The sequence below is a fragment of the Dendrobates tinctorius genome, unplaced genomic scaffold, assembly GCF_039654945.1.
Source record: "Dendrobates tinctorius isolate UK_male_01 unplaced genomic scaffold, ASM3965494v1 ptg000084l, whole genome shotgun sequence".
In the NCBI taxonomy this organism is placed as follows: domain Eukaryota; kingdom Metazoa; phylum Chordata; class Amphibia; order Anura; family Dendrobatidae; genus Dendrobates; species Dendrobates tinctorius.
The window spans coordinates 28308846-28325223 of NW_027361752.1; the positions used below are offsets into that span (position 1 = coordinate 28308846).

The 16378-nt window shown below is 44.8% G+C and overlaps 1 protein-coding gene across 7 annotated transcripts in view; it reads left to right on the top strand.

The window, feature by feature from the left end:
* Nucleotides 1-16378, top strand: part of NCAM2 (neural cell adhesion molecule 2) — a 588464-nt gene that overhangs the window by 401772 nt on the left and 170314 nt on the right. For all 7 annotated transcript variants that reach the window (XR_012233936.1, XM_073584499.1, XM_073584500.1 and 4 more), the window contains one exon: nt 5653-5840. Coding sequence is in view for 6 of the 7 variants with exons in the window: in XM_073584499.1 (XP_073440600.1) it covers nt 5653-5840 (188 nt within the window). In the remaining variant the exon portion in view is untranslated. The remainder of the gene's footprint in view (nt 1-5652; nt 5841-16378) is intronic.

A 16378-nucleotide genomic window follows, 5' to 3' on the forward strand; every position in this document is an offset into this window, starting at 1 on the left:
TAGCTTTTTTTACACTCGCCTACAAGGCTGTCCAGTCCGATGGGTGTCAGTGTTCTTGATCCGGTGCTTCCTCTCTCCTTGCTTCTTGTAGATGGTGCCCCCTATAGGGCCTGTCACACTATGCGATATCGCTAGCAATATGGCTGTAACGTCACTGGTTTTTGTGACGTTATAGCGATATCTCTGTGTCTGATACTTACCTCCGACCGCTCCCCCGCTGGTTATCGCTGATCACGCGAAAACGTCCTGGAATGTTTCTCGTCGTCAGCTTCCTGCTGGGGCTTCCTGCTGTAGAGACAAGCGACGCGTGGATGCGGGAGGGAGGACGTCAAGATCACCTCGTCTGACAGGTAAGTAGCGACCCCCGACCCCTGCGATGTCGCTGGTGAGATCTGCCTGTGTGGCAGCTCACTAGCGACCACTTAGCGATGCACCAGCGATCCTGACCGCGTCATATCGCTGGTCGGGATCGCTGGTGCATCGCTATGTGTGACAGCACCTTAAGTCATCCACTCAGTGTCCTTGACATCACGCTCCTGCACAGGCGTCACATCTCTGTGCCGTAACACAGGTCTTCACACACGACATGCCTGTTACAATGCCTTCCCCTCTCTCTCGCTGTGCCTGTAGGAGATTTGTGCTGGTAGCTATAAATATTGGCTATGCCTGTAAGAAGAAAGAGAATTCATGAAACTAGTTTTTTACATGATCACCCAACCCAAAGTAAGTCCCAGTAGCATCACAACAGAGGTGCAGCATAAAACTAGTCAATAAAATGTAAATAAAATATAAATACTTTTCTAAAAAAATCTGATCAGCACCTGCTAATAGAAAAAGAAAATGTGAATATTGCAAGCTGAGGCAACTGCAATATATGCAAACCAAAGTGTGCATCAGCCTCTGTATGCACCAAGATACCGTATATGCAAAGATTAAAAAAATTGAATTTCAAATGTAATTACTGACATATACAGTATACTCATAAATCCAAATTCCTACTAAGTTGAAAAAATTATGTGTAAAATGAAAAGAAAACAAGAATGCAAAGAATTGGAAATCTGTTATATTTTATTTATCACGGAACATAGAACACAGATCAGACGGTCAAAGTTAGATGTTTTTCCATTTAAAAACATGAACTCAAGTGGTAACGAAGAACAGCGGCTAATTTCATATTAGCGTTTTTTTGCGCAGCACATCATGCGCAATACAAATGCATGCAAAAAATGCATCATGCGTTTTTGCATGCGTTTGTGGTTTTTATGCGCATTCGTTCTCTAGGGGTTAAAACCAGTGTCTACACATATTTACGCCAAAAACACATGCACACGAAAATGCAGACGAACGCATGTCCAGGCGCACGCCTGCGTTCCCATAGACTGTAATGCGTTATTCTGTCGCATTCTGTTCGCAAGCGTGCGCATGCGCTTTTTGACGCCATTCGGCGGACCAAAAAATGCAACAGGTTGTGTCTTGCGCGCCTAGGTGCACACGACGAAAAAACGCATGCTTACGAAAATGCATACGAATGCATGCAAACGCATGACTATGTGCACGCCATGTTAAACATTGGTACGCATGATGCATGCGCATGGACGTGCATGATGCATTGCACAAATAACGCTAATGTGAAACCAGCCTAAGACTAAGTCACATAACTGTTGTAGGAAAGCCAGGTAGGATAGGGTTAAATCCTAGCACCACAGGTTCTGATTAGGTGCGCCAGCATGGCCATGACTAGAACCAGGCGATGTATTCATTGATCAGTCAGCTGGGGAAGCTGAGCAGATTGGATTTGTGTTGGAGCTGGAGAGAGACAGGCCAGAGTTTCCCTGAGAGGAAACTTCACCAAAGGGCAAGTATCACTGGTTGCTAGGAATATTAGCCATTTTTGTGTGACTGAACTGGGACTAGATCAGCCGTGTCTGAGTCACCAGTGAATGTGAGAGCAACAAACCTACAGCAGGATCTGAATTGCCGTCTAGGCCAGACTATGTTACTGCTTTGACTTCATTGAAAAAGACTGTAAGTTTTGTTAGAACATGCTTGCTGAAAAAAGGCTGCTTTTATTTAAAGAGCTGAGCAAGTTTATGGAGTTCAATAAATTTCACACTGCTTTGACAATGCGGTTCCTTGAGTGAACTCTAGCACTTACCTGAGACCGTGAACCCATATAATGTGTATTAAAAGAACATGTTAAAGAGGCAGAGGCTTTTGGTAAAAGTGGCTGGGACCCTAGGAGGTAGCGACCATGCTATTTTAGAATTTTGGATAACTAGAGGCGGAAGACATGTGAAGACTCAGACGTCAAGGTTAGATTTCAGAAAGGCAGATTTTAAGGGATTCAGAAAGAGAATTGGAGGGATCCAATGGCTGGATATCCTTAAAGACAAAAATGTCCAGGAAGGATGGGAAATCTTGAAAAATGAAATTCTCAAAGCACAGTTGTTAACAATTCCGAAAAGAGGGAAGAATAGGAAGCATTTAAGGAAACCAGGATGGATGAACATAGAACTTAAGCACATGCTAAAAAGGAAGAAAAAAATGTTTATAAAATGGAAAGAGGGAGGCATATCTAAAGAAGAATATAATGCTGTCTGCAGAACCTGCAGGGCACAAATCAGATTTGCTAAAGCTGAAAATGAATTGAGGCTTGCAAGAGATGTCAAAAGCAATAATAAAGGATTTTGGGGATATGTCAAAAGTAAAAGAAAAGTCAAAGATGCTATAGGATTTTTACAGGATGAAAATGATGAAATGGTAAGACAGGATGTTGAGAAGGCTGAACTTTTAAATTCCTATTTTGCATCTGTTTTCTCTCAGAAAGGAAATGTAACATCAACTGTTATTCACTGTCCTATTAAGGGAATAGAAGAATCCAGGATATCTATAAACAGAAAGATAGTGAGGAAACACTTAGCTAACCTAAATGAATTCAAGTCTCCAGGTCCAGATGAATTACACCCCAGAGTACTGAAGGAGATAGCAGAAGAAATTTTTGAACCCCTCTCCATAATCTTTGAAAATTCTTGGAGAACAGGAGAAGTGCCAGAAGACTGGAGAAGAGCAAATGTTGTTCCTATCTTCAAAAAGGGGAAGAAGGTGGACCCAGGCAACTATAGGCCGGTGAGTCTGACTTCTATACCAGGAAAGATCTTTGAACAAATTATTAAACAACATGTATGTCAGTACCTGGATAAGAATGAAGTGATTAAACAGAGTCAGCATGGGTTTGTAACTAATAAGTCATGTCAGACTAACTTAATTTCCTTCTATGACGGTATCACTGATTGGGTGGATCAAGGAAATGCTGTAGATATAGTATATCTTGACTTCAGCAAAGCATTTGACAAAGTCTCTCATACAATCCTTATTGAAAAAATGACTAAGTATGGAATGGACAAGGCAACTGTTAGGTGGATTCATAACTGGCTTAGTGATCGGACCCAAAGAGTGGTCGTAAATGGCTGCACATCCAGTTGGAAGAATGTCTCAAGTGGGGTACCACAGGGCTCTGTCCTGGGCCCTGTATTGTTCAACATCTTTATCAACGATTTAGATGAAGGAATTGAGGGTAAACTGATTAAATTTGCTGATGACACAAAGCTAGGAGGGATAGCTAATACTAGTGAAGAGAGAGAGAGGATTCAAAAAGATTTAAATAAACTGGAGAAGTGGGCAGCAACTAACAGAATGGTTTTTAACAGGGAGAAATGCAAAGTACTACATCTGGGCAATAAAAATGAAAAAAGCATATATAGAATGGGAGGAATAGGGCTAAGTGACAGCACATGTGAAAAAGACTTGGGTATACTAATAGATCACAGACTGAATATAAGTCAACAGTGTGATGCAGCAGCAAAAAAGGCAAATGCAATTCTAGGATGTATTAACAGAAGCATACAGTCTAGATCACGTGAAGTCATTATTTCCCTCTACTCCTCTTTGGTCAGACCTCATCTGGAATATTGTGTCCAGTTTTGGGCACCACATTTTAAAAAAGACATCAACAAACTGGAGCAAGTTCAGAAAAGAGCGACCAGAATGGTGACCGGTCTGCAAACCCTGTCTTATGAGGAAAGGTTGCAGGATTTGGGAATGTTTAGTTTGCAAAAGAGAAGACTGAGAGGAGACTTAATAGCTGTCTACAAATATCTAAAGGGCTGTCACATTGTAGAAGGATCAACTTTATTCTCATTTGCACAAGGAAAGACTAGAAGCAATGGGATGAAACTGAATGGGAGGAGACACAGATTAGATATTAGAAAAAACTTTTTGACAGTTAGAGTGATCAATGAGTGGAACAGGCTGCCACGAGAAGTGGTGAGTTCTCCTTCAATGGAAGTCTTCAAACAGAGGCTGGACAGGCATCTGACTGGGATGATTTAGCGAATCCTGCTTTGAGCAGGGGGTTGGACCAGATGGCCCAGGAGGTCCCTTCCAACTCTACGATTCTATGATTCTATGATTCTATGGTGAGAGTTTCATCAATCTCTGAACAGCTGTATCTAAAAATTATGGAACTATTGCCGTCTTCTCTGAGCCAAAACTCACAGAAATCTGGAGATACAAGAGGAGAGGACCCTCCAGCTTTTGAGAAGTGCACAGTTCAAAAAACTGCACCTCTGATGGTATGGGACTGCATTAGTGCCAATGGTATGGGCAGATTACAGATCATGAAAAGCATTGGCATTATATTGTGGTTTCAGTACAACATATGCTCCCATTCAGACAACGTCTCTTTCAGGGAAAGCCCTTCATATTACGGCAAGACAATGCTAAACCACAAGTTGCATATATCACAACAGCATGGCTACATATAAGTAGAGTTTAGGTGATGAACCAGCCACCTTCATTCAGTCCAGACTTCACCAATACAAAACATTTGGCACATCATGAATCAAAAAAATCTGGCAAAGAAGATCCAGGACTTTGGAGCAATTGAACCCTACATCAAACAAGAAAGGGGTAACAATTCCTCTTCCAAAACTCCAGAAATTGGTCTCCTCACTTCCCAGATTGTAATAATAATAATAATCTTTATTTTTATATAGCGCTAACATATTCTGCAGCGCTTTACAGTTTTGCACACATTTTCATCGCTGTCCCCGATGTGGCTCACAATCTAAATTCCCTATCAGTATGTCTTTAGAATGTGGGAGGAAACCGGAGTGCCCAGAGGAAAGCCACACAACCATACAAACAACATACAAACATACAAACTCCTTGCAGATGTTGTCCTTGGTGGGATTCGAACGCAGGACCCCAGCGCTGCAATGCTAACCACTGAGCCACCGTACTGCCTGACACAGAAGAAGAGATGCTACACAATTGTAGACATGGCCCGGACACAACTTTTTGGAGATGTGTTTCTATATTAAAAGCTCAGTAACCTCGGGAGCTGCATTTGTGAGTGTTCCGGCACATTCTGTATTAGCTTACTGTAGATTTGTCTCGTATTACTTTGTTTTGCTTCATATATTGTTTCCAATTTTACCCTTCATAGATTATGATGATTTGTTCTCTCTTTTTCACCTGAGCCTGATTCGATCCGTATAGATGTTACATTTACAATTGTGACAAATCAATTAAATGTTCCAAAGCAAAAGTAATTCATCTGTAATATTCATTGCAAACTTTGTCTTCCAACAGATGCACCAAAATTTATTTCAAATCAAACAATCTATTATTCTTGGGAAAACAATCCAATTAATATCAGTTGTGATGTTATCTCCAACCCACCATCATCAATTTTCTGGAGTAGAGAAAAAATTATTTTACCTGCACGGAATATAACAAATATAAAAACCTACAGAGATGGGAAGAAGATTCTGTTAGAGGTGAGCACCATTCTAATATGAACCCAGCTACGTCGTAAAGTATGAATAATAAATAGTATGTGGTCAAATGAAAAACTTGCAGTACCCAGTATGGAAATAATGTACAGCACTGTGACCTCATCATATGGAAATAATGTACACGATGATATCGCAGCATCATGATCTCACAATATGAAAATAAAGTTAACGGTGAGGTTACAGCACCATGACCTCACCATATGGAAATAATGTACATGATGATGAGACAGCACCTTAACCTCACTGTATGGAAATAATGTACATGGTGATGTGACAGCACCATGACCTCACCCTATGGAAATAATGTACATGGTGATATCTCAGCACCATGACCTCACCTTATGGAAATAATGTACATGGTGATGTCTCAGCACGTGACCTCACCGTATGGAAATAATGTACATGGTGATGTGACAGCACCGTGACCTCACCTTATGGAAATAATGTACATGGTGATGTGACAGCACCATGACCTCACCCTATGGAAATAATGTACATGGTGATATCTCAGCACCATGACCTCACCTTATGGAAATAATGTACATGGTGATGTCTCAGCACGTGACCTCACCGTATGGAAATAATGTACATGGTGATGTGACAGCACCGTGATGTCATACCTCACTGTATGGAAATAATGTACATGGTGATGTCACAGCACCGTGACCTCACCGTATGGAAAATGTACATACATGGTGATGTCTTAGCACCATGACCTCACCATATGGAAATAATGTACATGGTGATGTGACAGCACTGTGATGTCATACCTCACTGTATGGAAATAATGTACATGGTGATGTCACAGCACCGTGACCTCACCGTATGGAAAATGTACATACATGGTGATGTCTTAGCACCATGACCTCACCATATGGAAATAATGTACATGGTGATGTGACAGCACCGTGATCTCATACCTCACTGTATGGAAATAATGTACATGATGATGTGACAGCACTTTGACCTTACCATATGGAAATAATATACATGGTGATGTGACAGCATCATGACCTCACCATATGGAAATAATATACATGATGATGTCAGAGCACTGTGATCTCATCAAATGCAAATAATGTACATGGTGAAATCACAACACCGTGGCCTCAACATATAGAAATAATGTACACGTTGTTTTCACACTGTAATCTCACCATATGGAAATAATGTATGCGGTGATGTCACAGCTTTTTGAACAGTTGACATGTGCCTCCAACAGCCGTTGGTGGAATAGCGACTTACCTGCAGCTGTTAACGCATTAAATGCCGCTGTCAACATCTGACAGTGGCATTTAACTCGCGCTTCCAGCAAGCATGCCAGAAATCCCATCCATCGGTGACTCTGTCACGACATCGCGGGTCACCAATGGTTTGGCATGAAAACCAGAAGTCTCCAGCAGACCTTTATGGTTGTCATAGCTGGATTGCTATAAGCACCTCCCGGTGGACGGCACTCATAGCAAGTGAGCATTTCTGCAACATACAGGCTCCTGTATGCAGCAGAGCCGATCGGACCACTGCAGCTTCTACAGGGGTTGGACAAAATAATGCAAACACCTGGAAACATCAACAAAAGTTAGTTTAATATGGTGTAGGTACACCTTTTGCGGCGATTACAGCCTCAATTCTCCGAGGTATGGATTCATACAAGGTGTGAATTGTTTCCAAAAGAATTTTAGTCCATTCTTCAGTTAAAACACCCTCCAGTTCTTTGAGCGACGATGGCGGCGGAAATCGACGTCTAACTTGAATCTCTAAAATCGACCATAAATGCTCAATAATGTTGAGATCTTGGGATTGTGGGTGCCAGATGAGATGCTCAACTTCATTACAATGTTCCTCGTTAGAGATGAGCAACTTTGCCTTTTTCGGGTCGAGTCGGGTTTCACGAAACCCGACTTCGCAAAAGTCGGGTCGAACTAAATCAGCCGATTATTGTGAAAAGTCGAAGTCCGACTGAAACACGAAACCCAATGTAAGTCAATGGGGAAGAAAAGTCGGCAGTGAGTGGAGGACAGGAAACACACAAAGAGTGCCCATTTTAATGCCAAAAACATCAATTCTTATTCCTTAAGCTTGTCAACCTTAATTTACTTTATAATAATAGTTAGGCATTGAAAACTGGGGGTTATTTGGATAAAGTTGTGGGGGGTAGTGCTGGCTCCAGATTTTCGTGGGCCCAGGGCCAAAGAGTGTCACTGGGCTCCTTTAACACATGACACAATTCATGATCCTTTGATACGGCAGAGAAATAGCGGTACAGTACAATGAAAAATACTTCAATTCTTACATCACATGACTGATATCCATTTTAAATTCTCCAATAGCTCCAAAAACAGACAGTATATTCCTCCATACAGTATTATGACCACCGCATAGTGCGCCATACAGAGTAATGAGGCCCTTATATTTCTCCACACAGAATCATTGGTCCCATATAATGTTCGATACAGTATATGATGAGCTCCACATAATGCTACAGTATATGATGTTCACCATGGATGAAGCTCCAGTGTCTTATGGGCCCAAATAATGCTCCATATATAATGGGCCCCATTTCTAATGCTCCAGTGTATAATGGGCCCTGTAAATGCTGCTCCAGTGACTGATGTCCACCTTTGGAATTCTCCAGTGTATGGTGGGCCCCAGATATCAATCTCCAGAGTATCGTACTCCCCAAAAATTGCTCCCAACCTTTAAAACAATTAAATAAGTCTCCTCGCTAAGGAATCCCTGTACTCTGGACTCCTCGTCATCCCCATCTTCTATCTCTCTGCACTTGGACTGTTTAGGCAGAGGGCGCACAGACGTGATGTCATCGCACTCTTTGACCAGAATGTCACTGTCAGGAAAAGTGTTTGGTTTCCGGGGGCAGTATGGTTGCAAAGCTGAACCTTAAAGGAATGTCCAGAAGGGCACGACCAGGAGTGGAGCCTGCGGCTTAATTGGACTCAACACGGGCAACCTCAACCATGCCATCCACAAAAAAGCTGCACAGATTGCAAGCTTAATTCCGTTAACGAACGAGACTCAGGCATGCCCCCGCGGTCCGCGTCCAGCTTACTAGAGGACTGTGAAAAATGAGGATGAATGAAATCATGGAGATCAACATCCAACACTGCGGAGACACCATCACATGTTTCTCAACGCAGTGATTCAAGAGCAATGCTCCCATCCCTTATGGGAAATATGTAAATACATGCAAAACACAAGCCGCGGAGACACCATCACATGTTTCTCAACGCAAGCAATGACTAGCCAGGTCTTTCCCCGGGAAGGAACAACCACGGGAAGGGCAGTCTCCAATGAAGGATACCACCTATTCCAAAGTATGGTATCCATCCACAGACTATTTCAGGGTAATGGAAGCCATTGATCATCTGAAGCTAGAGCCCCGCCAGCAGGACAGGGCATAGCTATGTCTTAACCATCATCTATCAGTTCACCAAATTTGTAATGGCAGTCCCAGGGAAGGATTTGACAGCCCAGACTACACAGCAGAGGAGCAGGGAGAGGTAAATATTGCAAATGCTGGGGCCCTGCCCAAGCAAGGGGGACCCACTCGTGGGTGTGTGTACTGGCACTGGGCCCCTCATAGTACGGCGGTGTGTCTGACGGCGGGTGTGCACCCCCACCGTCAGAGACACTTGATTGCATTATGAGGGACCCTGTGCCAGTGCCGGCGCCAAAGAATCGGCTCACCCACCTGTCCAGGGCAATGGCACTTGCACGGTTGCATGCGCTAGGTGGTGACCCCAGCCATGGGGGGAGAGGCAGCCCAGTTAGGGAGGTTTAAAAAATGGCTTATGTTGATGTTGGACATTCAGCAGCTGCAAATGGAGATATTGGAGAAGTCCGAAGAAGAAGAAAAAAGCGAGCCATTTTTCTGGCAACCTATGTGTCATCAGGGGAAGGTGGGACAAAATCCTTTGAAACCCATGCATGGTTCATTTTAATGAAGGTTAGATCATCAACATTTTGGATCGACAGACGGGTCCTTTTTTCTGTCAGGATTGAGCCAGCAGCACTGAAGACTCTTTCCGATAGCACACTAGCAGCAGGGCAAGCGAGCTCCAGAAAGGCATATTGTGCCAATTCAGGACAGGCGTCCAGTTTAGAGGCCCAATAGTCAAAGGGGAATGACCTGTGAGGGAAAACAACGATATGGGACGAGAAGTAGTTTGTAACCATAGTTGACAACTGCTGTCTCCTGTCACTTTCAATCGATGCAGTATTACCAGTCGTGTGAGCGGGACTTGAACAATCAGTCCACAACATGGTCATGAAACCCCTGTCTCCAACGCCAATTCTGATGAGTGCACCACGAACACCTCTTCCATGTTGCCACCTACGGCTCGTTGGAGAACCATCACCGCTGCTGTGTGCTGGGAATGCCTCAAACAAACGGTTTACCAGAGTTGCTTGTTTGTTAGCCAATATTAGGTCAAGGTTCTCCTGTGGAATGATGTTTTGGAATTTGCCTTTATAGCGTGGATCCAGGATGCTGGCCAACCAGTAGTCATCATCGTTCATCATTTTGGCCATGCGGGGGTCCCTTTTTAGGATCTGCAAGGCATAATCTGACATGTGGGCCAATGTTCCACGTGTCAATGATGCACTGCGAGTGCTGGGTGGAGGAGCACTTTCTGGCAAATCCACATCCCTACTGTCACGCACAAACCCTGTACCTGACCTTGCCACGCCAATATTTTCTCTTGCCCCATGAGAAGCATCCTCCTCCCCTAAATAATCATCCCCATCATCATCCTCCTCCTCCTCTTCCTCTTCTTCCTCCACCTTGTCCAGGAGTGGTCCCGGAGCAAACAATGGCTGACTGTCATCAAGGCTTCCCTCCTCCTCTTCCTCATCCTCCTCGGCTGCAGACGCCTGCTCCTTAATGTGCGTCAAAGTTTGCATGAGCAGACGCATAAGTGGGATGCTCATGCTTATGATGGCGTCATATGCGCTTACCAGTCGTGTGCATTCCTCAAAACACTGAAGGACTTTACAGAGGTCTTTCAGCTTCGACCACTGCACACCCAACAACTCCATGTCTGCCCTCAAAGTGCCTGGCCGTGTATCCTCCCACAAATGAATTACAGCCTGCCTCTGTTCGTACAGCCTCTCAACCATGTGCAGGGTGGAGTTCCACCTTGTTGCAACGTCGATAATTAGGTTGTGCTTTGGAAGTTGGAGCAATCGCTGCAGCTTCTGCATACAACTGGAGTGTACGGGCGACCGGCGGATGTGCGAGCACAGTCTTCGGACCTTCTGGAGCAGGCCTGTTAAGTCCAGATAATTATTGAGGAAGCACTGCACCACCAGGTTCAAGGTGTGAGCCAGGCATGGTATGTGTCGGAGTTTTGAAAGGGCTATGACTGCCACAAAATTCCAGCCGTTATCACTAACTACCTTGCCTACCTCAAGATGTAGACTGCCCAGCCATGACTCAGTTTATCGCTGCAGGTAGTCAGCCAGTACCTCCGCGGTGTGTCTGTTGTCGCCCAAACACATAATCTTCAACACAGCCTGCTGACGCTTACCACTAGCTGTTCGATAGTGGGACACCGAGTGTGCAACACTGGCAGCTGCGGATGGAGTGCTCGGGCGACTGCGCTCTGTGGACGAGCTTTCGCTTCTGGAGGAGGCGGGTCGAATGCCTACAGCCAACTGTTTCCTATACCATGGGCTAGGCAGCACTGTCCCACTGCCGCTATCCCCTGTGGACCCTGCATCCACCACGTTAACCCAGTGCGCAGTGATGGACAAGAAACGGCCCTGGCCATGCCTACTGGACCATGCATCTGTTGTGAGGTGCACCTTTACACTCACTGATTGCTTGAGCGCATGGACAATGCGGTCTTTCACATGAAGGTAGAGGGCTGGGATGGCTTTGCGAGAAAAGAAGTGCCGACAGGGTAGGTCATAGCGTGGTACTGCGTAGGCCATGAGTTCGTGGAAAGCTTCGCTTTCAACCAACTGGTAGGGCATCATCTCTAATGAGATTAGTTTGGCAATGTGGGTGTTCAAACCTAGTGTACGCGGATGAGAGGATGAGTACTTTCTTGTCCTACTCATAGTCTCTGGTAGGGTGAGCTGGACTTGAGAGCTGCATATGGTGGAACTAGCGGTGGACATGGCAGACTGAGAGAGGGTTGATGATGGCAATAACATTGTGATTCCCTGACTACTTTGGCCTTGCGACGACACCTCAACATTTGCTGCTGGTGGTGTGCTAATCGGTGGGCTTACAGTGGGGGAAACGATGTAGCGTTGCTGACTACCTTCATTGGGAGCAGTTGCACATGTGGTTCGTGAGGTTTGGTAGTCTGTCCACGCTTGCAAGTGCATGGTGGTTAAATGTCTAAGCATGCAACTGGTTTTCAAATTTCTCAGATTTTTCCCTCGGTTAAAGGTCTTTGCGCACTTCTTACAGATAACCTTTGCCTGATCATTAGGATTTTGTTCAAAAAAGTGCCACACTGCACTCGTCCTACTATGGAAGACATTTTGAGGCCTTGCACGCTGTGCTAATTTGACCGTCTTGCCTAGAGGTCCTGCAAATCTTTTGTTTTTTGTAACCCATTTTTGGACTGCTCCGGGCATGCCAGATAACAGCTGTTGCGATGTCGATGCCTGCTGCGGATGCTCCTCCTCCTCCTCTGAGCTATTGGCAGCGGCACCCTCTTCCCCCAATGGATGCCAATCTGGGTCAACACCTGGGTCATCCATCACCTCTTCAATTTCATGTGCAGCTTCCTCTGTGTCACCATGTAAGGTGGTATAGTATGCAGGAAGGGGCACCTGAGTTTCATCAGGGTCAAATTCTGGCTCAGTACACTGCAAGGACAATGTAGTGCTCTGAGTGAATGTACCAGCAGATAAATCTAGCAGTGGCTGTGCATCAGTGCACTCCATGTCAGATTCTTCTTGGACTGGGTAATTCACGATTTGACTTGATAACCCAGGCATGGTATGTGAAAAGAGCTCCATGGAGTAATCTGTGGTGTGGCCTGCCGCATCTTTTACTTTTGGTAGAGATGAAGGACACAAGGAAAGGTGTGGTTCCTGACCATGAGCCTCCAATGATGACTCAATGCTTTTATTTTTTGAAAGTTCAGAAGAGGAGGCGATAGAGCTGGAGGCTGTGTCAGCAATGTAAGCCAAAACTTGTTCCTGAAGCTCCGGCTTTAAAAGCGGTTTACCTACTCCCAGAAAAGGGAGCCTTCGAGGCCTTGTGGAGCCAGATGATGACGCAGGCTCATCACCTACTGCATTAGGGGCTATTGTGCTTTTGCCACTACCAGCAGATCCACCACCACCACCAACACCATCATTACCAGCTAGCAACCCCCGCCCACTTCCACGGCCTCTTCCATCACACTTCCTCATTTTTGGGAAAATGTACCCAAAATACCACCAGCAATATGGTACTGTAAAACAAGGTTCAAGGTGTATATAGTATTGGGGAGAATTTGAATCTCCCTACAGACTTGAGGACACTGAACTATTATCTCAGGCCCTGTGTAGGTTCCACCTCAATATAACAGGCTGAAATTGGATGGTGTATAAAATATCTATATAGGACTGGGGAGAATTTGAATCTCCCTACAGACTTGAGGACACTGAACTATTATCTCAGGCCCAGTGTAGATTACACCTCAATATAACAGGCTGAAATTGGATGGTGTTTAAAATATCTATATAGGACTGGGGAGTGTTATGATTGAGTCACCGAGGAGGAAAAAACAAAACACAAGCTCTGCCCAGAAAATCAGAGCGGTTGGAAACTAGCGGATTGCAGACCCCTAATCCGATCACACAACTAGTAGTAGCCGTGGAGTGTTCCTACGGTGATCCTAGACACCTCGTCACAGCCGGAGATCTAAATAAGTCTAAAGAGAGAAAAGGGAAAAACTGACTGCCCCAGAGCAGACCCCAAAGCAATAGGCAGCCCCCAACATATAATGATGGTGAAATAAGATGAAAACACTAACACAGATAGAAAGATAGGTTGAGCAAACGATGGGGCCCAAGCTAACTAAAAAGGACAGGACAGAAAAGCTGCTGTCTGCAATCCGAGAAAACCCTGCTAAAAATATTACCAACACAACTGATAAGCAAAAAGGACCCTGAAGTCACTAGACTTCAAATCCTATATCAGCACTCAGAATATTCTGAAAGCAGAGCAAAAGAGAACACTGATCAAGGAATAAGAATCCAGCACACCCCCGGCCGGGGATGGCTGAACTCAAAAACAAGGTAGACAAAACCAAAACTAATAAGTTCAATAGCAGAGCAAAAACTTATCTTTGGGAAGCAGGAATCAGACTGGTCTCCAAGAATCCAGCAGAGAAATCACCAGCCACTCAGAAGGGCGTCGGCTGCCTTATATCCAGTCTGAAGTTCCCGTTACCCAGTCACAATCCACCTGATCAGGTGTTTGGTTTCTTTCATCCAAATCAGCCTTACTACCTTCCTTCACCAGAAGAGGGAGATCCTCTGACACAAAAGGTGAATAAACAGATGAGCTCACAACAGTACCTCCCCCTTGAGGAGGGGTCACCGAACCCTCATCCAAGCCACCAGGCCGATCAGGATGAGCCCGATGAAAAGCACGCACCAATTTTTTGGCATGAATATCAGAGGCAGAGACCCAGGAATTATCCTCCTGACCATAACCCTTCCACTTAACCAAATACTGGAGTCTCTGTCTAGCCAGATGGGAATCCAGTATCTTCTCTAACTCATATTCCATGTTACCTTCAACCAACACAGGGTCAGGAGGTGCCGCCATAGGAACCACTGGTTCAATAAACCTGTTCAACAAGGACTTATGAAACACATTATGAATCTTAAATGTAACAGGAAGAGCCAACCGAAAAGAGACCGGATTAATAATCTCCAAAATCTTGTAAGGTCCAATAAATCTAGGTTTAAACTTTGGAGAAGCCACTTTTATAGAGATATTCAACCAGACCATATCACCCGCCTTAAACTGAGGACCAATGGTCCTATGCCGGTTAGAAAACCGCTGGGCCTTTTCCTGGGAAACAGACAACTTATCCACCACTTGGTCCCAAATCTGCTGCATTCTTTCCACCACAGTGTCAACCCCTGGACAGGCAGAAGACTCCACCTGCCCTGAAGAAAATCGAGAATGAAACCCAAAGTTACAGAAAAAGGGTGACATCAAAGTGGCAGAACTAGCTCTATTATTTAAAGCAAATTCGGCCAAGGGTAAAAATGAGACCCAATCATCCTGATCAGCAGATATAAAACATCTCAAATAAGCCTCCAAAGTCTGGTTTGTTCTCTCCGTCTGCCCATTGGTCTGAGGGTGAAATGCAGAGGAGAAGGACAACTGAGTTCCCAACTTGGAACAAAAGGTCCTCCAGAATCTAGAGACAAACTGAACTCCTCTGTCCGATACAATGTTCTCAGGAATCCCGTGTAAGTGAACCACCTGTTGCAAAAACAAGGGCACCATCTCTGAGGAAGATGGCAACTTAGGGAGTGGTACAAGATGGACCATCTTAGAGAATCTATCACAAATCACCCAGATAACAGTCATCCTCTGAGAGACAGGCAGATCAGAAATAAAATCCATTGAAATATGGGTCCATGGCCTCCTGGGCACCGGCAAAGGCATCAACAACCCAGTAGAATGAGAACAAGGCTTAGATCGGTAGCAAGTCCCACAGGACTGCACAAAATTTCTGACATCACGAGACAAGGCAGGCCACCAAAAAGACCGACTCACCAAATCTCTAATACCAAAATTACCTGGATGACCAGCCAACGCGGAGCAATGAACCTCAGACATCACTTTCCTCCTCCACTGGTCAGGAACATACAACCTACCACAGGGACAACGCTCAGGCTTATCCTCCTGAAACTTCTCCAGAGCACGTCTCAAATCAGGTGAGATGGCAGAAAGAACCACCCCCTCACCTAAGATGGTAGCAGGCTTGGTCACAATAGGAGAATCAGCCAAAAAACTCCTAGAGAGGGCATCAGCCTTAACGTTCTTAGTGCCCGGAAGAAAGGGGACCACAAAATCAAAACGTGTGAAAAACAAGGCTCACCTGGCCTGTCTCGGATTCAAGCGTTTAGCCAACTCAAGGTAGATCAAATTCTTGTGGTCAGTGAGGACCACAACTTGATGTCTAGCTCCCTCCAACCAATGTCTCCACTCCTCAAATGCCCACTTCATGGCCAACAGTTCTCGATTCCTCACATCATAGTTGCGTTCCGAAGGAGAGAACTTTCGGGAAAAGAAGGCACAGGGGTTCATTTTAGATGTTACAGGATCTTTTTGGGACAAAGCAGCTCCTGTTATGAATGAGTCACTGTAGGAGGCAAAAGCAGAAATACAAGCTAAGTCCAGAAAACCAGAGAAGTTGGCAACTATCAGATTGCAGACCCCTGAACCTATCAACAAAACTAGCAGTAGCCGTGGGGGGTTCCTACGATGCCCTAGACCCCTCGATCACAGCCGGAGAAATACATAGGCC